We start from the raw sequence: 22165 nt of genomic DNA, 5'->3' as shown, positions 1-22165 counted from the left end.
CATCACTGAACCATTCTTTTTGTTTGTTTTTGTTTTTGTTTTGTTTGTTTGTTTTTTGCTTTTGTTTTGTTTTTGTTTTTCGAGACAGGGTTTCTCTGTATAGCCCTGGCTATCCTAGAACTCGCTCTGTAGACCAGGCTGGCCTTGAACTCAGAAATCCACCTGCCTCTGCCTCCCAAGTGCTGGGATTAAAGGCGTGCGCCCCAACTGCCAGGCTCACTGAACCATTCTTACGGGAATTCTTAGGAGCTCAACAAACTGCACAGGAGGCTCAGCCTGGACCTGGGCCACCAGTGCTAGCTGACTGTGCAGTGTTCCCAGCCCAATCTGGCCTCACCTTCTGCTGTCTTGGTCTCAGTTTCCCCATATTGAGGAGCCTGCTTAGCTTGACTCCTGAAGAAAGCACACAGCAGAAGTGAGAATCAGTAACTGCTTCTGGTTCAGAGTTCAGACCTTAGGTGCCTGATAGTCTGAGGAGCGTGCAGTGGACTGACCGTGGTCACCTAGGAGGAATGGCCTTGCTAAGCTAAAATGGGGCTTCTTCAAGGATGTGGTGGCTGTCTAGGCCTGGGGCAACTGAGGGACCTGGGTCACAGATGGGCACCTCAATCTCACTCATCCTCGTGAGCCATGAGGGGCTTGAGATGAGATCATGCAGTGACAAAGTGCCAGGTGGGAGGGGACCCAGAACTGAACCTGAGGTCACTCTGCCACCCCAGGTACTTCCCCTTTGGCATTGTCTTCCTGATCGCTGGCAAGATCCTGGAGATGGATGACCCCAAGGCAGTAGGGAAAAAGCTGGGCTTCTATGCCGTGACTGTGGTTTGCGGGCTGGTGGTCCACGGTCTCCTGATCCTGCCCCTGCTGTACTTCCTCATCACCAGAAAGAACCCCATCGTCTTCATCCGTGGTGTTCTCCAGGCTCTGCTCATTGCATTGGCAACCTCCTCCAGGTAGCCCCAGATGAAGAGCTGAGAGGGTTGGGGTAGGCGGAACAGAACTCTGTCCGTCTGTCCAGTCATCATTCACCTACAGCCACAGAACCACTGAAAGTGCTAACGTGGCTCCTCAGACAGATCCCAGTGGTGGTGATATGACCATATAGGGGCTTAATGCCCAAGACGCTGCCTGCCTTAGTCATTCTTAAGGTCTCCCTTTGCCCATGGTCCCAAAGTTTCCTCAGTCTTCATGGAGGCCTGTCCTTACTCCATGGGCAGAGAGCGTGTATTGCTTTCACAGATCACGTGTTCCTGTCAGGGCAGATCCTGTGACACTGGAGGGATTCTGTCTGTCTACTCCAGACGGAGTGTCAAGGCTGAGTAACCTGCTTCAACCTTGGCAGCATTTCTAGACAGCCAAGTCTGGAGTCGCTGTTCAGTTAAGCATACCAGTGTGATGACAGGCTGTTACTTAGCTTTCCCAGGCCTCAATGTCCCCACACCTGGACTAGAATAATTTGCACCTGCACAGGATTGATTGCTTCAGAGGCTGAGATAAGGCTCTGGGGTGAGAAAGCGAGTAAAACCTGTGAAACCCAGCCTTGGGGACTACCGGCCACAGCTGAGGACCTAGGATAGTTAGAAGGAGGAAAGAGGGGGGCAGGGAGGGAGGGAAGGAGCGAGGGGATGGAGTCGTCACCCATGATCATTGTGCCCTGTGAGGAAGTACTCTTCTGAGACCAAACTCCATGTGGAAGGAACTGTGGGCTTGGAGCCCATCTTTCTGGGCCAAAGGTCTGGTGTTTTTTCCAGTCCTCATCTTTCTTGCCTGGGCCTCAGTCTCTGGGACTGTGCTGTGCTTTAACCCTGACAGCAACCCCTGCAGTGGAAGCCCCTTCCCAGAGACTTAACTTGAGTACTTCTCTAAGTTCTGCATGGCTTGATTTTGCTATCACCCTGTGACCTGGGAGTTATGTGCAACAGAAACCAAGGTGTCCAGGCTGCAGGGCTTGCTGAGGCCCCGTAGGAGGCTGAACTCAAGGCCCAGGCACTCTGGCATAGTCTCTGGGAATCACCACTGCAGATACTTTAGGCCCACAGTGTAGCACTGTGCCACCGAAGCATTCCTCCCCATTGCCTTCCTGAGAACTCTTCCTGGGGTCATCCTACCAGCCCAAGCTGACCCACATGTATACCACACATTTCTGTCAGGGCATCAGTGAGCTGGCTCTCCCATAGTGGCTCACTTCCGAGGCCCAGACCATCCTGGAGGAGGGTGGTGGGCAGACACCTGCCCCTCTGCCCATAGCTCAGCCACACTGCCCATCACCTTCAAGTGCCTGCTGGAGAACAACCACATAGACCGACGCATCGCTCGCTTTGTGCTGCCCGTGGGCGCCACCATCAACATGGACGGCACCGCACTCTACGAGGCTGTGGCTGCTATCTTTATTGCCCAGGTCAACAACTATGAGCTAGACTTTGGCCAGATCATCACTATCAGGTGTGTCTGAATGCCACACGCTAGAGGGCCCCGGGGTCAAGAAGGAGGGTATATGCCAGCCACAGGCAGGGCTGATGCTGGGGCTAGGGTAAGCCTGATCTCTGGGATCAGGGTGAGCAGAGTCAAGAGCCAGCCTGAGGACCAGTGAGGCTGGTATCAAGCACAAGCTGCTGCAATGGGACAGAGTTTAAGGTCCCTGCATACAAAGATAGACCCAGAGAAGGTGGGGGGTGGGGGGAGCTGTGCTGGTAGACCACCAGAATCTCCAAAGGGCTATGAACAGGGACCTGCTCCTCTGAGAATCCCCTGATAGGATATCACAACAGACAGCCTCCAGACCCTTGGCTGACCCCAGACCCTAGCATTCTGGTCTCCTTGGAGCCAGGGCTGTGGCGGGTATTCCTGCCACATCCTTCTCTCTCTGCAGCATTACAGCCACTGCAGCCAGCATTGGGGCGGCTGGCATCCCGCAGGCGGGGCTTGTCACCATGGTCATCGTGCTCACCTCTGTGGGACTGCCAACCGATGACATCAATCTCATCATTGCTGTAGACTGGGCGCTGTGAGTGCTTTGTTGGGGTCCCCACCCAGTCCCACCCTTGCTGAGGGTAGCAGGGTGGGGGAATTGCTATGTATGGTAGGCTAGGGCACCCGGATAATCAACACCAGTTGTGTGACTGGTATCCCAGAATTCAAAAGTGAAAATGCAGCCTTCTTGAAGTTCTAGATAGTGATCTCAGGTCTGGCCCCTCTAAACACAGGGCCTGTGTCATGAAGGGGCTTCTTTGCCACCACTGTGGGTGGATTGGGTGCATCCCTGCCTGTGGTAACTGTCTGTGCCTCTGTGCAGTGGCCTCACGCTTTCCAGTTGAGCGTGGCCCTCTACCAGTTCCCCGTTGAGGTTGCCGCAGCTCACTGTATACCTTGGCTTGCCAGGGATCGCTTCCGAACCATGATCAACGTGCTGGGTGATGCGCTGGCGGCGGGGATCATGGCCCACATCTGCCGGAAGGATTTTGCTCAGGACATGGGCACTGAGGTGAGAGCAGCAGCCCTCCAGGAAGCCTCTAAGACAGTGGTTCTCAACCTGTGAGTGGCGACCCCTTTGAGGTCTAACGACCCTTTCATAGGAGTCACATATCAGATATCCTGCATGTCATGTATTCACATCGTAATTTATAACATGAGGGACCGTATTGGAGGGTGGCAGCATTAAGAAGGTTGAGAACCACTGTCCCAGGTGGAGCTGCAGAGTTCCAGATGTTCCACCCACCCACTGAAGCCTTCAGTCACATCCTCCACAGCTCTGGGCTCCTTGTCCCAGCAGGTGGCTAGCTTCTCTAACACCTGTTCATAGAGGACCCGCCCTGCAGGGCACCCAGATCTAGCCAGTGAAACAGTGAGAAAACATCTTCCCCTTGAGAAACCCAGTCCCTCAGGCAGGATGTTTGTGGGGCAGCAGGGAGCTGTCTGGTATTCAGGATTGCCTGTAAGTCTAGATGTCTGTATCCTCTTCACTGCAAGGAAGCTGGGGTTCAGGCAGGGAAGCTACTGTTTTCCCGACTAGACTCTGTAAATAGCAAAACAGGCGGCAGGAGGCATGGCAGCTTGCACACTGGCGCCCAGAGAACCCTGTAACCTGCCAAGGCTGCCCAGCTGTGTTTATAGAAACACCTCTTTCAGTGGCTCCCAGCCCCCTGAGACTGCTCAGCATCACCTACCTCAGTCCCTCCCAGTGCTAACGAGGCCTATTTTCTCTCCAGAAATTGCTACCCTGTGAGACCAAGCCAGTGACACTGCAGGAGATCGTGGCTGCCCAGCAGAACGGCTGTGTAAAGAGTGTGGCTGAGGCCTCAGAGCTAACCCTGGGCCCCATGTGCCCCCACCACATCCCGGTCCAGGTAGAGCAGGATGAGGAGCCAGCCACTGCCAGCCTGGACCACTGCACCATTGAGATCAATGAGCTGGAGACCAACGTGTAAGCCTGCAGGGTCACAGAGCCAGGCCAGACCCTGGGGTTTGGGTTAAGGGTAGGGGTTGAACTCAAAACACACCTGAGCAGCTGGCACATTCCACCCTGACAGGTTAGTCAGCCACTGATGAGAAAGCATGTCTCACAAAGGAGACAACTGTGAGCAGAGGCCCCAGTCAGCAACTATGGCTCTTGTGGCCCAGGACCTAGCTGTAACAGTTTCTATATGAACCCACAAAGACACCTGGTAGGGGTCTTTGCCTATACTTTGTGGAAGAACAGTTTGGGGGCCTGAGAGCTAAAACCACTCCTTGAAATAAGTGTCATGGCCAGGATGTTAATTCAAATCTTTGGAGTCTCCACCACTCCCTTCTAATGAACAAGGCAGCCTGCAAGGAAAAGTGAAAGAAGTTCTGCCTTCTCCAGGGTCCCCACGCCCACAACAGCTTCCAGCTCATGAAGATAAAACAACAGTGGCCCTGTTCCTGCCCCAGCTGTGTCCAGGCCAGGTCAACCCTGCTCCACCCCACAGCATGTGGTTTTAACTCAATAAAACTGGCTGGCCCATCCCAGGTCTGAGACCTGCTGCCTTCACACGTTACAGCCTGTCCATTTCTGTCCACCAGACCTTGCATCTAATATGGAGAGTGATGTCCACTAGGGCTGGGAGACCCAGTGGGTACAGCCCTGCCAGGCTTCCATGAGATGGGTGGGCAAGATGGGCCATAGAGAGAAAGATCCACCTTGGGGTGCTCTAGCCAAGTAGTACCTTGGGGTCTGAACTCTTTGTGTGGCAAAATTGAATGAGAGTCCCTAGTCCCTTCCATGTTTGCAATAATGTGATAAATAAAAGTGTTTTTTTTTTTCAGGACTTATGGATGTGACAGACTATGTGTTTTGCTTTGTGCTTTGAGACAGGGAATTGTAAGGTAGGGCTAGCTACCCATTATATAGACTCTGCTAGTAGCAATCCTCCTGTTCCTGCCTCCCCAGCTACTGAGATAATAAGGCCTGAGCCACACTTTCCAGTTGAGACCAGACTCTGAGCAGCATCTCTTTGTTGAGCTAATGCAAGCTGAGAGCGTAGATCAGCCTGTCCTGGCAGCCACAGTAAGGACAGGCCCATCTGAACTAAGCAATGCAGGAGTCAGAGTATAAACAAGCCCACCCGAGCCACTTCAATAGGCCTGACTGTAGCTGGGCCTTTTCCAGGGCTGTTGTGGACAGACTTCCTTTCCTTGCTCAGCTTGATCTGGGCCCTGACCCTGAAATTGAACCTCAGAAAAGGAAAAAAAAATCTCAGCGGAAGCTACCTTTGGTTAATGGTTTACCTTAGAGAAGGGCCTGGCCCAAACAGCCTAAGGGGAAGAGAAGGATACTAACCATACAATCCATTCTAGGTGGGGTTGGAGATGGGAGTGGGGGTCTGGGTAGGGGGTATAACTCTGTGGTCTGGAGGGATTATATACCAGATCCATGAACACGTGAGACCCAGGGACAAGACAGGCTTCCCCAAGAACACACATCCTCACCTTTAAACTCTCTCTCCCTTCCTCCAGTGAGTGTAAAACTCCAGGAAAGGCCTCAGCTCTAGGACACCCCCTCCCATGCTACCACTCTCTATGATTCTATCATGGGTCCACATCCTTCATCAGTTGATCGCTGACCACCCGGGGAAGATCAAATGTCCAGCCAGTTACTTTTTCCGTCATGTGCCCAGGCTTTAGTTGATCCTCCCCTGAGTCTCTCAAGACCCCTGAGGAATCCAGTTGCCTTTCCCTGCTAGCCAGGGAGGGTTCTGTATTTTGGTGAACTTGAGAGATATCCACACACCTCTAGGTCAGAAAGATCTTTACAGTCATTTAGATCCAAATGAGGTACAGCCTCCCTAAGGCTTTCAACCCAATCCCAGCTCTCCCTCATTGGGGTGGCATAATGGCTGTCCCTCGCCGTGTCCCTGGGAAAACCTAAAAAGACCTTGTCCCCAAATCAGCTCTGTGGGAGGCCTCAGACGTGCCTTCTGCCTCCTCACTCCTTGGACAGCACAAATCACCTCAGTAACGTTAGTAACAGTATCTCCATGCAACGGTGACTTTCCAGGTGGGCTCTAAACAGCCCAGGGCCCATGGGTCGTCTGTTTGGAGGTTCAGCTTGGGGGTAGGGGGACTGTGAGACCTGTTCAGCACTCCACACTAAAGGCAGATTTCCACCTAGACAGCGTACCCATCAGGCCTTCCTGTCTTGCTACTATGTCCCATCCTCCCCTGACTGTGCCACTCCTGTGGGGTCCCTCAGTCCTGGTACTGGCCCTCATTCCTCTGGTCAGGGGTGCTGCTTGCTAGATCTTGCCCAGATACCAGCCCATCACCTGGAGGGAAGCACACACAGACACAGCATGGTTGCAAGGGCAGGGATAATACTTTATATTAGTTTTTCTGTAACAGGAAAAATCAGCTTTGAGATTTTTATCTTCATATATTTTTTTTCTCCTTAAACAAAACCAAAGGTACCCAGAACTTCCCTGCAGAACTGAAGACCAATGCAGCTGCCACCACTCCACCCCACCTCAATTCCAGCCCGTGCACTGCTTCCTCCTTTCCCTCCCAAGACTTCTTGAGATTGTTCTCCGAAAGTGCCTGTGATCTGCTAGGGCACCACAAAAAGGGGCTCCCAGCAGTAGGGCTGCCCAGCACCGGGGGGAGGAGGCGAGGCCATGGTAAAAGGCAGAAGGTTCAAATCCCCATAGGGAAGGCACAAAACAAAAGCCAGCTTTTGAGTCTCAAAGGGTAGAAAGCACCCGCCCACAGAGCAAGAAGACAACCCTGTATCTCCAAGGGAAGGACTAGAGGACAAGGCACATGGCCAACTGTTTGCGGCCAAAACTGGCCGGAAACAAGAGCTTTTGGTAGCATAGGTCACTCTGTGTAAGTGAATAGAGAAGAGGGTAGCTGCCTGAGTGTACCAGGCCAGTGTGGTCTCAGAGGTCAGGATGTGTGTGTGTGTGTGTGTGTGTGTATCAGTGTGAGATTGTGCAGAAAGCCAGTTTGGAAGGTCATATGCAGCTGGCTATCTACGTGGCCAAGCTGGGGGATGGGGCGGTGAAGTGGTATCTGCACGTGTCTGACTGTGTGACACATTGCTGGAAGGGGTGGGACACGAGACTGTGTTCACCCTGTGACTTTCTGGTGCCTCTTGGGCTCAGCGTTGGGTGTGTCAGAAGGGGGCGCTCATGGGGCACAGGCCTGGGCCGCAGAAAGGAGTCCGGTAGTCCGTTATCCTGTGGAACATGTTGGAGAGTCAGGATGAGCTACAACCAGCCTCGGCTGAAGTGGATCAAAGTAAGGGGATTTTGGAAGCCAGGCTGCTGTGAGGAGGAATGAGGAGGAGCCCCTGGGAGTGTAGAACCAGGAGGTACCCAGCCCTGAATCCAGAACTCCCCGGGGCTTCTCCCAGCAGTCCACTCAGTTGACTTAACTATGGCCAACATTTCACAAAGTGGGAAGATTCTCCCTCACCCCAGAACTTCATAGTCCATTTCATGAGAACCAGGAGTCCTCATGGGATAGCAGTCACCCCTTCCTGCTGATCCCTGACTCTTAAGGACTGTGCCTCAGGACAGGGACTCTACCTCCACAGCTGGCCCTGGGAGCCAGGTCTGCCCTCTAGGCTCACAGCCCTGTCATGAGTCCTGTTCTCTCCATCATCTGTCACCATTCATCATCAACCCCCCAAACACACACACACACTACCAGCTCCTGTCTGCTCCAGGTTCTACTTCAAGTCAGCATCCTAACTGTGGCCATGGCCACACCCTGGCCACACAGTTCCTAACACATTCCCTGAGGTCTGACCTAACCTTAGCCTCTCTGACCACTGCTCTCTGTCTGGACCCTTCCTGTCACCTCCCAGGTTTCAGCTTCCTCCCCGTGTTTCTGCTACCAACACTTCCATCTGCCCCTCCTCCTTACCAAGCCTAGTGCCACAACCCAAACAAAAACTCAGCCATAAATGCATCCAATTCTATGTTTAACATCACTCACTGCACGGACGGAAAGCTAAGGCCCTCAGGCTGAGGCAACTTGAGATCCAGCCATCAAGCCACTAGCCTGCCTGTGAGGGACAATTACCAACCTCCTGCAATCCTTACGGCAGCCCTCATACCCACATTCCTCAATGCGCTACCCTCCCTCCACAGCGTATCCCGTGAGTGTCCTTGCCACCAGTGCCAAAAGGAGTACCAAACAGTTTCACCTGAGTTTTACACGGCCTCCCCTCAGCTACTGCCACTCCAGAGCAAATACACTCCCTACCGTCCAGGTCATTCCCTCCACCCCCGCCTCTCCCTCAGTGCTCCCTATGACATCACAAGGATTCCATGTTGTCCTTATGCACAGCAGTGCCCACGTCCCTCAGGCTCTTAGTACTGAAGCAGTTTGAGTCCCCACCCCACTTTTAGAGAAGCCCATGAATGTATTAAGTATGTGTATGAGCGTGGCCACATGTAAGCCTGTGTGAATGGGTACCCATAGACACACCTCTATGCGTATATCCATAGGCACACTTGTGGACACAGATATGTACATGTTATTGTCTATGATTGTGTCCTGGAATAAAGTATGTATACATGTATGTGCAAACTCCCTGTGCATTAACTACCTGTGACTGCCCTCTCCCTCCCTGCCCTAGACAAGCTCTTCAAGTGCCCTCAGTGTCTGTACCTATCTCAAGGCATACAGTGACTAAAGCCCCATCTCTAGTCCGGGCCCCTCTCCTCTGAGCCCCAGACTTAGAAGTCTCTGTACCCCGAGTATCTCCCAGCACAATACTCATCTCCCTGAGCTAGAATGAATGCCTTAGCTCAAACTGGCTTCCATGGGCCTGCACACACACACACACACACACACACACACCTCACATGGTGCAATCCTACATGCAAACGAAATGACAGGTTTTCAAAATGAAGGGATAGAACAGAGACGGGATGAAGTTGACACACAGAGAGCCAAGGCAGGTCAGGGACAGCAGGGCGTGGCCAGGGGCAGCAGGGTGTGGTGAGAGGTGCTATCACACCTACATGAACCACCCACCTGGGTCACATCTGTGTCACTCTGTCCTATCTCGTTTCCTCTTCTTCATCCTCTTCCTCCTCCTCCTCCTCTTCTTCCTCTTCCTCATCTTTGTGGCCTCGGTCCTTGGAAACGTTACCAAACTCAAAGTTGCCTTCAATGTCCAAGACCTGCAGGTGTTTCAGCCTCCGGAAGGCACTTTCCACCACGGAGCCCACGGCCAGCTTGTTGAACCTGAGTGGTGGTCTATGGGTCAGCGGCAGGAAGCCTGGCCGATGCCCTCACACCTACCCAGCTCAGAGGAAAAAGGGCAAGGAGAGGGTATTCAGGAAGTGCCACAGCAAGTTTTGAAGGTGAGGGGCCAAGAAGCATGGTGCACCGTGGCAAATAGACCTGTTAGGACATCAATCACAGAGAGTGGCAGAGGCAAGAAAGGTCTCCCTTGATCCATAGTCACTTCATGTGCAGAGCGGCAGCCATGGGAGCTACCTCTGCTGCCCTCCCCCACTAACCTCAAGATCTGACAGGCACACAGGCAAGGCCATGGCTGAGCTGGTAAGGGATGTACTCAGCACAACAGGCCGAGTCACAGCACCCAGTGTCATCACCCTGGGCCTGTCTTCTAATCTGTCTTCTCTCTGATTTGGGTGGGTCGAGTTGGAGTGAGGGAGGGAGGTCTGAGAAGAAGCCAGAGTCTGTGGGGTCTGAGTTCCCTGAAGCCCTAACCCCAGAGCCCAGTGGGGACCTAGGCACCTGTGTTCTTGGTCTGACTTGGTCTGAGCCCCGTCTGGCTGACTGAGCACAGTTGCCTCACTCATGTCTTCACAGCTGGCCATTACCAATGAGATGTTCTCTGGGCTTCCTCCTGTACCACAGCAGCATCAGCAGCACCATGCACTTGTTGTTAATGTTTCTGATGCCCACTAACAGACCTGTGAGCCACTGCAGGCCTGGCACAGTGTGCTCGCCCTCAGGGACTGAGGTGGCACAGGCTTGTGGGGTCCTGCAGTGTACTCAGGGCTCCCTGGCCAGTCAATATCGTAGCCAGGCTCCACACCCACAGTCTCCCTGCCAGCTGCTCCCTCAGGTCTCAGCTGTTTATCTACTATTATATGTGCTGTTAGGGGTGTAAGAAGGGCTGCAGGGACTTCCTACCTGAGAAAGATCCCCTTGAGATTGGGGGTGGAGTCGAAGGCGTTGGCAGGAACGGCACTAATCTTGTTATTCTGCAGGTACAGGTACTCCAAGGACGGGGGGAGCCCCTCAGGGATCTCTGTGAGCTGATTCCCAGCAATGTCCAGCAGCTGTGGGGGTGATGGGGGTCAAGGATGCCCACCTGTGCAGAGCACTTACCAGCTTACAGACTCCCACCAAGCCACAATCTATCTCGTCTCTAGTGAGGGGAGGGGTCTGACAACCACGGTTTCCAGGTGGGAAAACAGCTCAGCGAGGTTAATCCATTTGTAAGAGGATGGAATGTACTGTGCCAGACTCCACACACTTGTTTAATTGATGTGGGTCCTGCCCAGCCTCTCCTGCCTTTGCACATGAAGTCATAGCCCAGCTGCCTGCATGTCACAGTCTTTCCTCTTCAGCCTACCTGTCGTTTCCATCAGATTAAACACATCAAGATCTACATGTGCAGGTCACATGTGCGGGGGCCAGGATTGCAGATACAAGGCTTGTAGAAACCCTGGCACAACCAGCAGGCCCCAGGGCTCGTCAGTCTTTGAGTTATCTTGTGCCTGGAGCTCAGAATCGATAGCCAGAGAAGTAGGAGAGGGGACCTGGCACACACTGGCTCTGTGGCCACCCTTGTTACCTCTCACAATGTCAATGCACCTTCTCCAGAGCCACACTAGTGCTGCCCTGGGACAGGATTACAGGATTTGTAAGGCCCTTCATCATCTCAAGACGCTGGGATACAGGGTCATCCAACAGGCTCACATCCCACACAGCTTGGTAAGCTAGCATCAGGATAGCAATAAAGCCCAAAACTTCCGATTCTGTCACCTCCCCGGTCCACAGGGCTTGTTTCCCATTTTGTCTCCACAGCCATTGGCACTGTCCCCAGTCTATGCTCTGTCAGTCCCTCCCTCATTCATTCCAGAGATACTTGGTGCCCATGGGTGCTGGAGCACAGACTCCGTGAGACACCATCTCCACTCTGAGAAGCCAGTCAGGCTGTGGAGATGGACCAGAGCCTGACAAAACAAGCCATGGGCTTGGCTGTAATGAGGGAGTGGGGAAGGGATTCATCCAGCTTTGAGCTAGGAAATGCTTTCCAGGGCATTAGCACAGGGTGGATTTGAGGCAAAAAGAGCAAGTTGCCAGTCAAAAGACACAGTGTAAGGGGGAATCCCCACTCGCTTGCTCACCAGGCTGAGGCTCAGGGAGGTATCTAACTTGCCTGTCCCTGCCAAAGGGTAAGAATGTTTCCTAGGCAAGGTTACACTCAGGCTGAGTCCTAGATAGCCCCTAACAGGAGTGATGCTCCCTTATTCCTCATCGGATCCCCAGTTCTGGAACAACATTGTCTAGGACAAATGTGGGGACTCTAAGACTTATGGAGTGAATAAATGAATAAATGAATGAACAAAGGAACAAATGAATAAGATCTCTTCAGTAAGCAAGGCAGGTATTGTGCTTCCAGTAAAAGGGCCACTGAGTGCTGGAGTAGGAGCAGAGGAGGGCTTAGAGTCTGGCCTGGGACTTCAGGGAAACAGGGAGCTATAGAAGACTGGACAGAAACCTGTGTGAACAGGTGCTTTTCAAGTACCGGAGTGGTGAGTCTGAGTACTGAGATCCTAGGCCGGTAAGGTTCAGTTGAGAAATCTAGTGGCTTGGCTTGGGGCATAAGCAGCCCAGCTGTAGCTGGGTTAGGTGCTAGTGTGCTGCCTGAGGCAGGCCACAGAGACAAGGGTAGCTTCCAAGTTCCACAGATAGGTATGGCCCCTCCCCCTTAGTGAGTTAGCAAACATAACCAGAGACAGCAGGTGTGGAGGGTTCCGGCCAAGTTGCACTCCTGAGGAACAGCTATAAGGGCTGCACCGAGGCTGGATTCCAATGTGTGGATCTCAGCAGGGAAGTCTGGATGAGGGGAGGCCCCACCTTGCTGTAGAGCCAGCTTCCTCATCCATCTCACCCTGCTAAGCTCAGGGTACCTCCTGGCTTCTCTCTAGCCCCACCTCTCCCCAGCATTCTTTGAAAACACCCCAGTCCTGATGGCAATTCCCACCCCACGGCCAGTGGTGAGCACATCAGACTAAAATGTGGGCCCTTCCTTCCATCCTGTAGTGAATTAACCTGGCTACATAGAGACACAGGTTACAGGATTCACTGTACCCTTGGCTCTGCACTTATAAGTAGGTTGGATTGCGTGGCCATGGCCCTCCTACACTAAGGCCCGCCTCCCCAGCATATATCCAATGAATAAGCTCAGTCTGGCTACCCCACTGGAACCTGGCTCTTGGCACAACTGTCACTCATCCTAGGTCTTCCCTCCTTTCTCCCTGTGCCCCGCCCCCCACATAGCCCAGTCCTGCAGTACCTGCAGACCAGCAAGGTCCACCCAGGCACGGGGTCCCAGGGCCCGGCTTCGCAGTCGGTTGCCTGTGAGGTAGAGTTCCCGAAGCTGGGCCATGCCACCTAGTGCCCCACGTGCCAGGGCAGCCAGTTCATTACGCTTGACCTTGAGCACGTGTACATTTTTAGGCAGGCCTGGAGGCAGTGTTTGCAGGCGGTTGCCAGACAAGTCAAGTGAACGCAGCAGGCGTAGCTTGCGGAAGGCATCTCGGTGCATCTGTGGGCTGGTGATGCGGTTGTAGCTAAGGTTGAGCTCTTCCAGGAAGTAGGTGGTGGCGAAGTCCTCACGGCCTATGCCTGTAATCTGGTTGTGCAGGATCATGAGGGTGCGCACTCGGCGGGGCAGGCCACTGGGCACACGTTCCAGCGCGTTGTTGTATAGATGCACTGTGTGGAGCCTCTTGAGGCCCTGGAAGGCCAGTGGATGGATGCCCTTAGCCTGCAGCTGGTTACTGTGTAGCAACAGGTACTCTAGGCTGCGAATGGGTGTCAGCACATCAGCATCTACGCTCTGAATGACATTTTTCTCCAGGTGCAGTAGGACCAGGCTGCGGGGAAGACCCGCTGGGACCCTTGACAGGTTGTTGCTGGACAAGTCCAGGTACTCCAGGCTGGACAGCTTCCTGGAGAAAAGAGGAAGCTGAGATGCTAGGCAGGAGGCCACAGCAACCGTTGTCTGTAAACAAGACTTGTTCCCAGAGACAGAAATGGCAACAGACATAAGCCCCAAAGATTCTCCAGAGAAAGCAACCAAGGAAAAGTGGACACATGACTGCCCAGCTGAGACAAGCTGAGACGGCCAGGTGTTGCACACTGCCAGGTGGTGATGCAGAGGATGCAGTGACACAGGGACCCACCAGAAGGTCTCGTTGTCCAGACCCTCATCAGTCAGGTAGTTGTTTTGCAGGTACAGCTCTCGAAGGCTGCTCAGCTCACTGAAGGCCCCAGGGGGGATCTTCTCCAGCTTATTGTTCTAGAAGGAAAGGGAGGGATGGCGGAGTGAGAGGCGAGAGCCAGGCCTCGGGATGAGATATGCAGAGGAGCCTGGAGGCTGCCAGGAGGGGAGTCAGACCTGAACATCTGGGTGCTCTGACAGCCCCCATACTGAAGGCCAGGTGCCCAGACTCCTGCCTGCTCCCCTAGGTAGCTAATACCTGCAATGTACTCTCAGATTCACTCGGCATCCCCATGCCCAACTGGGCCATGCTTCTCCCTAGGCAGTTCTGTGCCCTGGACATGGGTCTGCCTCTCCCTCACCTGCCCTCTCCGTTCCCCACCTTGAGGTGCAGCTTGTACAGAGCAGGCGGCAGGTGCTTGGGCACGTGGCGCAGGAAGTTGCTGGACAGGATGAGGATCTCGACATTACTGGAGCCATTGAACATGTTGTCCGGCAGCCCGGCGTCTGCTAGCTTGTTGTTGTGCAGGTACACAGACCTGCAGGATTGAGGCACAGTCCTCACCCCACCAGGGCTCCCTGGCTGTAAGCTAGCTTTACTGCATGTCTTCAAACTCCTATTCAAGCTGAAGTAGGGCCCGGGGTACTTTTCTACCCTCTTAACCCAGGGACACAGAGTTAAAGAACTTCAGAACCCCTACATGGTCAGGAACAGGGACCAAAGGCTTTAAGTCACCACATAAATTAACAGCAGAAACAGGACATCCTGAAGCCCTGTGGAAAAGTCCTGGGAGTGGTTCAACCTCCTTTAACAGCTTCAGAGAAGGGCATCTCTGCCTGCCGGAAGTGGCTTTTTCTACCTAAACCCCACCCCTCCCATGCATAGGCTCTTAATTCTCATTTACTGGATGGAGGCCTCCTCATCCCTCAGATTTCAGCCCTCTGGTTCCTGAGATCCGATAGGTCCTGGGTGCTCCTCACCACACACCCCTGAATACAGCCCATAGCCCACGGCACAGCAAGCCCCTCCTCAGGGCTCGCCTGTGTCTTCTGCTTTGCCTCAGCTTCCCCTAAACTTTCCACACTCACTCCACATGTATACACCCCATACACCCAGGGTCATCCCTCTGACCTCTGACCTCAGGTTTGGCTTTTGGCCAAAGGTGAGTCCATAGATCTTAGTGAGATAATTGGCAGCGAAGTCCACACTGATCAGGGCATTTGGCAGGAATCGGGGTGCCAATGTGAGCTGGAAAGGGAGGAGCCAACAGAAAGACCAATAGAGGTACAGAACTAGCTCTGGGCCCTGCCGCTGGGCTCCCCTGCTCCCCTTCCCTTGTTCTTCCCTGACAGCAAGGCCACTCTTCCAATGTAGAAATGTGTTCCGTCTTCTGATAAAACAAAATGTGTCCAGCTCCCACAGCCCTTAGCTGGGCAAGCAATGCCTTTTGCATCTGTCCCCACTCTTCTGGCCTTCAGGCTCACCGGGAAGATTGGAGGTCAGAAGAAACGGTGAGAATTGAGAAGTGTCTGACTACTCCGTGGGTGGAGGGAAGGCAAGTTCCACCATGCCTCACTTTCTGTTTATTATTTACTTGTATACATTTTGAAATGATGTCTCCTTGTGTCCAGGCTTGTATCCAGTTCCTAGACTCAAGTGATCCTCCCACCTGAGAGTACCGGGGAGTGTGAACACAGGCCACTTCAACTGAACAGCCTTGCCCGGGGCCCAGGCTGGAATCTGCCTGCCTTTTATGCCTTACTCAAATGGCATCTCCTCTAAGAAGCCTTTCAAGTGCCTGGGTGACATGTTGGGCTCTCCCTCCACCCATGTGCTGGAGGTACACCATCCTCTATAACCTAGAGCATGTCTGATTATGAAGCTGCCAGTACCATCCAGGGCAATAGGGACCCAGAGGCCAGGCTGGCAAGGGCACTGGGAAACAACCACGGAGCTCAAGGGAAGACAGAGTCAGGAGGGTAAGGAAGCCTGCCCACTCCAGGGAAGCCTGCCCACTCTAGGAAATCCCACCCATCCCAGGGAAAGCCCGCCCATTCTATGGAAGCCCACCACCCTAGGGAAGCCCGCTCACCCCCAGGGAAGCTTGCCCAACCCAGGGAAGCCCATACACCCTCTATGGCCCTCACCTTGTTGTTGGCCAGGTACAGGTAATTGAGGCTAGTAAGATGCTCAAATGCCTCCTCTGGGAGCCCTTTAAAGGACAGGTCAGAGCCCTGGATGAAGGAGATGCTACCGGGGAGCAGGCGAACCGCCAACTTGCTAGGCAGCTCCCTCCTTTCCCAATCAGCTCCAGCATCCACTCTGCCTTCATTCTCACGTGGCTCAAGCATAGAAGCAGGCAGCTAAGGCCTTGCTGAGGGACTGAGGGACCCAGTCTAATCCTTTGACCAGGAAGGAGTGCTGGGGGGGGGGTCAGTGCCACCAGTCCCACCTCTAGGCAGGAGCAGCCAAGCTGGGCAAGCAGGACAGGCCTCCCTCCCCCACCCGCCAATCCCCTCAGACAGATGTCTTGTTACAGTTAGTTAGACTGGCCTTTCTCCAGCCCTGGGCTGGACTCTGACATCCAGTTCCCTCTCCAGGACCACCAGATGCTGGGACTGGCCCAAGTCAATGGAGAGGGAACAGTTACATAAACCATGGACTGTCTCTCCAGGGAATACCCTGCTGTGGAGTGTGATGTGACAGCCAGAGAGAGCTCTAGCAACAGCAAGGAGAGAAACAAATTGCTAAGCGAAACAAAGCAGGCCTCCACACCATTTCGGGAATTCAGCTGTGGGTTAAAGTCCACGATGAATGACTGCAGGTCACAAGCGGTGGTTGTACGTTGTGTAAATTCACTCAAACACAGCAAATTGGACTTTTAAACTGAGTCACTTATGGTACATACATTACATAACAAATGAAGCTATTTTCTTTTGAAATGGGGGGAGGAAGAATACCAAAATCTTAATATTGATTAATTCAAAGTGGAGGGTTATGAGGGATTTTTTTCCTTCCACTTTGTTTTCCAAAAGTTCTATCTGAATTACGTACTATATTTGTCTTCAGTGGGGGTGGGGAAGGAACTTAAGAACGCTGCTTTTGGATTCTAAGGGCCCCTGCAAATTGGAGAGTCTCTGACAAGGTCCCAGGAAGTCTGTGCTCTCAATATCCCAGGTCCCACCTCCTGGGTCTCAGACAGTCATAGCAGGCTCAGGCTCATATCAGAGCCCCTCCCTCTGCCAGCCCAACCCCGGCCTAGGCTCCTCTTCACCCTGGGGTTTTCAGGACTAAGTTCTCCCCATGGCCACCATGCCACTCAGGCCTCTGATTACCAGCCGGTGTCCCACACTCCTCACCTCGGGAGGTCAGACGATTGTTCTGTAGGTTCAGTGTTTCCAGCCTCTGCAGCCGAGAAAGCTCCTCTGGGTAGATCTTCTCCAGCTGGTTGTTCTGTGTGGAGATATGGGGCAGCAGCAGGTTGGGGGTAGGGTCGGGGTACATGAGACTTCTATTCCTACCCTTGGCCCTAGGAGCGTCCCTTTCTTGGGCACCTGTCTTGGAATTTTCTCCTGAGACAGACAGTGTACAGCAATGGACACAGACATGTGTGAGTCCTGCTCTTAAAGAGCCCACGGGCAGATCTACCCACAGATCAGACCCACACCAAGTGACAGGCACTTGGAGCTGATCCCTAAACAGAAGCACGTCCCCTTCTTTGTCCCTGCAGTCCCCACTCCCCTTAGAATACAAGGTTTCTAACCATGTGCTCTGGAAAGCCCTCCTGAGCTGGAGGAAGAACCTGAGCTAAACCCCATAGCTCCATTAGCCCCAGAGCTTAAGTCTTCCCCCTCCATCTCTTCCTTCCTTTCTTTCTTTCTTCCTTTCTTTCTTTCTTTCTTTTTTTCCTTCTTTTTCTTTTCTTTTCCTCTTTTCTTTCTATTTTTCTTTTTTTTTCTTTTGTTGTTGTTATTTTTTAAGACAGGGTTTCTCTCTGTAACCCTGGTTGTCCTGGAACTCGGTAGACTAGGCTGGCCTCGAACTCAGAATTCCACCTGCCTCTGCCTCCTGAGTGTTGGGTTGGCAGCTTGGCTAAGCCCTTTTATCTGAATTGGACTTCTTTGTTTATTCATTTGTCAGTTTCATCCATGAACTGTGAGCTCCTGAAGTCAGAATGGGACCATGCCCTTCCTACACATCCAGCACCACACAGAACCAGAGGCACCCACAGCAGGTACATGAGACAGTCTGTATGTGACTGGGTGGGCAAAGGAGCCTAATAAGAACTGCCTTCAATGTGTCCTTTCCTCTCATTGACCCATGGCTTGCCAAACCCCACCCCCAACCCCAGTGGCCACAGGCAGATCTCCCACTTTCTCTTGATCTCCTCTAGGGGGAGTAACAGTTCCTCCCCTCCCCTAGGGCTGCCCTGGATATACCAGGATCCATCCATCCAGTGGGCCTCAGCAGGGGCCAGCACTCTAACGTTCTGCTCTGAGTTCACTGCCTCCAGGAGTTGAATTCCTTGATTTGGCTTTCCTCGTCCTGTAATGGTGTTAGCAGCACCCTCTCTATCCAGGGCTGGGCAACTGTGTGCCCAGGGTGAGACATTTCTACTCTAAAGTTTTTGTGGCAGCTCAGACTCTTCCACAAACCAGCAGGCTATATCTCAGGGTTCTGTAACTGGAACATCACAGGTATTCCAAGGGTAGGACCAGGATTCCATGAGTCTGATCTCCCCTGGTACTCTGAATCTGGGGGTAGTAAGGAACCATAAAAATTGGAGGTTCTGATTATGCAAGCTATAGAACCATATACGGCTGGGGATTATTGCTGGCACAGCATGAGCCTCACCTGCAAGGAGAGATGGTTTGTGTGCTCGGGCAGGTCCCCTGGGAACTCACGCAGGTCAATGCCACCACAGTCCACTACACCCTCCTGGGAGCAGGCACAATCTCGGGGACAGTCGATGGTGGCTGGGCCAGGCTCTGGCTCCTCGGAGTTCAAAACTAGCACTGGCTGCTCTTCTTCCTCCACGAATTCATTCTCCTCAGGGCTCAGGGTGTGAGTGTCACTTCGGCCAAATGCAGGTACCCTCACAGGCAGCACAAGGCCCAGGAACAGCTGAGACACCAACAGCAGGAGTGGCAGGCCCCAGCTGCCGGCCATGGCGCCTGTTGGAAGAGTGGCTCATCACCGAGGGTGGTGCCAGGTGATGCACTGGTCACATACACTGGGCATGTATACAGGAAGTCATGATAGGTCATGAGACAGGTGACTGCCACCCTGTCTTATCAGAAATACCCCTGTGGTGATAGAAGTGTCATGAAGCCTTGTCCTTAGTCACGCCTGCAAACCTTCTGTAACTCTCACCAGCTTGGGTCTGAGGAATCTGTACCCTTATTTCACAGGAAGGAAGCTGAGGCAGAACCTTCGCTTTGTTAAACTGCTGTTGCTCTGACAGCCAATGTGGCAGTCCTTTGCCCATCCCCTAGCAGGTATGTCCCTGTGCTCTAGCTCCCATGTAGGGCCCCAGGGCTTGGCCCTGACACTCTTCCAACTCTCTCTCTAACACATTACACAGGATAGTAAGGGAGGGACCCTTAGTGGTCCCTGCCTCCAGGCCTTTGCATATACTATTCCTTTTGTCCAAAATATCTCTCTCTCTCTCTCTCTCTCTCTCTCTGTGTGTGTGTGTGTGTATGTGTGTGTAGAATCTGAGATTGCCCAAGGCTTAGCAATAGCTGAGTTGGGTTGTGAACACTCAAAAGTCACAGCACCTGGGCTGAGAATAACTCTACGTGTAGGTTCTGACTGAGTGAACCGAATGACAGGCAAAGAGGTGACTGAGGCTGCTGCGTCCTGACCTGCTGAGTCCTGATGTGTGATCACTTACCCATCCTCCCCAGGACCTCACATACCCACTTGGACAGTGCCCATGATGTTCCCCAGTGCAGCAGAGACAGCTAAGGATGATACTTGGCTGCCACAGTCCCTGTGATCCTGCAGGCCAGGGCTTAGCATCACAAGGACTCAGAAATGTCTCTAGGATATGTTGAGTTGCAACAGGAGACAGTGAAAGCCATTGACCCGGCAAAAGCCTCACCCCCACCCCCAATTCACTGCACCTCATTGAACCTCAGCATTCTTGTTTGTACCAGGCAAGTGCTGTCCAAACTCACAGTCCTGACAGGACAAAGTATGACATCAGACAGAGCAACTGATGCCATTAGGTGACAGGAACAGCCAGAGCTACTATGATGACCCTGCTTAGTAACATGTTCCATTGAGTAGATGAGAGGCGCATCAGCCTGTGTCCAGGCTCCGGGTTCCACTCCTGAATGGGGTAGTCATCCTCCTCCCGCCAGCCTCAGGAAATGCAGCAGCTAGAAGGGTCTGACCAGAGCTTGTCATGGCAGGATTAGGGCAACTGGGAGGTTGTGGAGACCAGTGGCTAGACCTGCGAGCTCAGCTCTCACTCTCCTGAGTGTGTGACTTGGGCACGTTTTGAAACAGCCTAAATTTCAGTTTCTCATCTGTCCTAGAGATAACAGAAGTACTCTCCATGGGCAATACATAGGCCAATGAGGTAAACACAGTAAATGTTCAATAAATAAATAAACATGAATTTCTCCCTTCCATTACTCTACTCCAGTGGTTCTTAATGCTGCAACCCTTTCATCCATTTCCTCATGTTGTCGTGACTTCCCCCAGCCATAAACTTATTTTCATTGCTACTTCTTAACTGTAATTTTGCTACTGACATGAATTGTAGTGTGAGTATCTGATACACAACCCTGGTGAAAGGGGTCATTTGATCCCCAAAGGAGTCATGACCTCCAGGTTGAGAACCACCTCTCTGCTTTCACAGCATGATCCGCCTCGCTACCCACTCTAGCATCCTTCTTTGCCCATCCGCACTTAGACTTCTGGGCCTGGCTACGCCCAAGCCGTTTGCTCTGAGAAGATGCTATGGCCCACTAGTCCACTTGTGACGTCCTCTGCTGTGTTATTTAAACACCACTTTGTGCTCTCACTGTCTCAGATGCCCCATCTTGGACCCAGCCTGGGCCCTGGACATACAGGCGAGGCAGATCACATCCCTGCTCTCTGGAGCAGGTGACACCATAACCACTACCCACTAGATTCAGGTGCCAGTATAAAGAGGTTCCTAGGGGGATGAGATATCCTAGAGAAAGAGTAGGAAAGAAGATGGTAACAGCCAGATCCCTTAACCCTACATACAGTCCATGTGGCCCAGGCAGACTTGAACCCCAGCCTTCTAGTCTGGCAGAGAACCAGGGAGCCCTGTAGAGATCAGCAAGTGAGACTGCCCTCCCCCCCCACCCCCCCCAGCACCCCTCTACAGATCATTATTCTCCCCTCCCCCATGGCTGATTCCACAGTCTTCTAGCCAGAGCAGCCAAGGAGAGGGAATGAGGGGGAGGGGAGGAAGTGGGCCTCAAATTCACTCAGAGCAGGAGGCCAGGGAATGGATGCAGGGAAGGACCTGGTCCTCACATGCACAAGGTACTCACTGGACAGGCTGGTTTTCTTCTCTCACCTTTGGCTTGTCTCCATAAAAATCCACAAGCTCATCTGTACAGATATATAATTTAGATCAACATTCTGAACCAGACTGAAAATGTCTTCATCACTCCTCTAGGGACCAGCGAGCAGAGTCCCACTGTGACAGCTGCTGAGGGGCCAAGCTGAGCTCCAGGGCTTCTGTGTCATCCCACGCTGCTTTCCTAGGGGCTGAGGACACCAAGTGCTGGGTCCTACAAGGAAGCCTGCAGCAGGCTCCTGGCTAAGAGGTTCATGACCCCCTCTCCACTGAAGTAGATCCTCATGGCCACGTGTGGCTACGGAGCCCTTAAGGTATGGCTAGTTCACGTTGAGACATGCTTTAAAGAACACACCGTGAGTGTGGATCTTAAAGGCACTGCAGAAAATAATGTAAAATGTTTCATTGATACCTAGAATTCCGAACACTTTTACTATATTGGGTTAAACAAAATTAAGTTTACCTATCTTACTTTATGTAAAAAAAATTATTTGTGCCAGGCATGGAGGTGCATGCTTTTAATCCCAGCACTCCAGAGGAAGAAACAGGCAGAGACCTACAAGATCAAGCCTGGTCAACAAAGAGAGTTCCAGGCCAGCCAGGGCTACATAGTAAGACCCTGTCTTTAAAAATATAA

General features: G+C 52.8%; 2 protein-coding genes across 4 annotated transcripts in view; one reads left to right on the top strand and one right to left on the bottom strand.

Annotated features, from left to right (window-relative positions):
- The window catches only part of Slc1a7 (solute carrier family 1 member 7), a 43312-nt gene extending 38027 nt beyond the window's left edge, over positions 1-5285 (top strand). The window contains exons 7-12 of the mRNA XM_028785897.1: positions 720-953; positions 2248-2442; positions 2870-3004; positions 3379-3481; positions 4206-4420; positions 4841-5285. Coding sequence (XP_028641730.1) covers positions 720-953; positions 2248-2442; positions 2870-3004; positions 3379-3481; positions 4206-4420; positions 4841-4874 — 916 coding nt within the window. The 3' untranslated portion in view covers positions 4875-5285. The remainder of the gene's footprint in view (positions 1-719; positions 954-2247; positions 2443-2869; positions 3005-3378; positions 3482-4205; positions 4421-4840) is intronic.
- A 1528-nt stretch (positions 5286-6813) lies between these two features.
- Positions 6814-21560, bottom strand: Podn (podocan). 3 transcript variants are annotated; one of them, XM_028787533.1, is made up of 11 exons: positions 21500-21560; positions 18816-19135; positions 17321-17414; positions 16109-16173; positions 15100-15209; positions 14343-14499; positions 13923-14038; positions 13031-13688; positions 10636-10784; positions 9502-9714; positions 6814-7691 (listed from the first exon to the last, which is right to left on the bottom strand). In XM_028787533.1, the coding sequence occupies exons 2-10, from the start codon at positions 19128-19130 to the stop codon at positions 9528-9530; spliced, it is 1851 nt and encodes a 616-aa protein (XP_028643366.1). In that variant the 5' UTR covers positions 19131-19135; positions 21500-21560; the 3' UTR covers positions 6814-7691; positions 9502-9527. The 3 variants fall into 3 exon arrangements, with proteins under 3 accessions (XP_028643366.1, XP_028643382.1, XP_028643374.1); XM_028787549.1 differs by having other exon boundaries at positions 21526-21560; XM_028787541.1 differs by lacking the exon at positions 21500-21560 and having other exon boundaries at positions 18816-19598.
- Positions 21561-22165: the final 605 nt, after the last annotated feature.

Source organism: Grammomys surdaster, unplaced genomic scaffold (assembly GCF_004785775.1).
Source record: "Grammomys surdaster isolate TR1022 unplaced genomic scaffold, NIH_TR_1.0 100, whole genome shotgun sequence".
Classification (NCBI taxonomy): Eukaryota; Metazoa; Chordata; class Mammalia; order Rodentia; family Muridae; genus Grammomys; species Grammomys surdaster.
Note: the sequence above shows the minus strand (reverse complement) of the source record. Positions and strands in the feature narration are given on the sequence as shown.

Excerpts from the sequence above, each read along its gene's own strand:
- Podn (XM_028787533.1), bottom strand. The coding sequence starts at position 19,130 with ATGGCCGGCAGCTGGGGCCTGCCACTCCTGCTGTTGGTGTCTCAGCTG. Across the intron at positions 17,415-18,815 it reads CAAACCATCTCTCCTTGCAG|AACAACCAGCTGGAGAAGAT; the intron begins GTGAGGCTCATG and ends ATCTCCACACAG. Across the intron at positions 16,174-17,320 it reads CAATCGTCTGACCTCCCGAG|GGCTCCCAGAGGAGGCATTT; the intron begins GTGAGGAGTGTG and ends TGTCCTTTAAAG.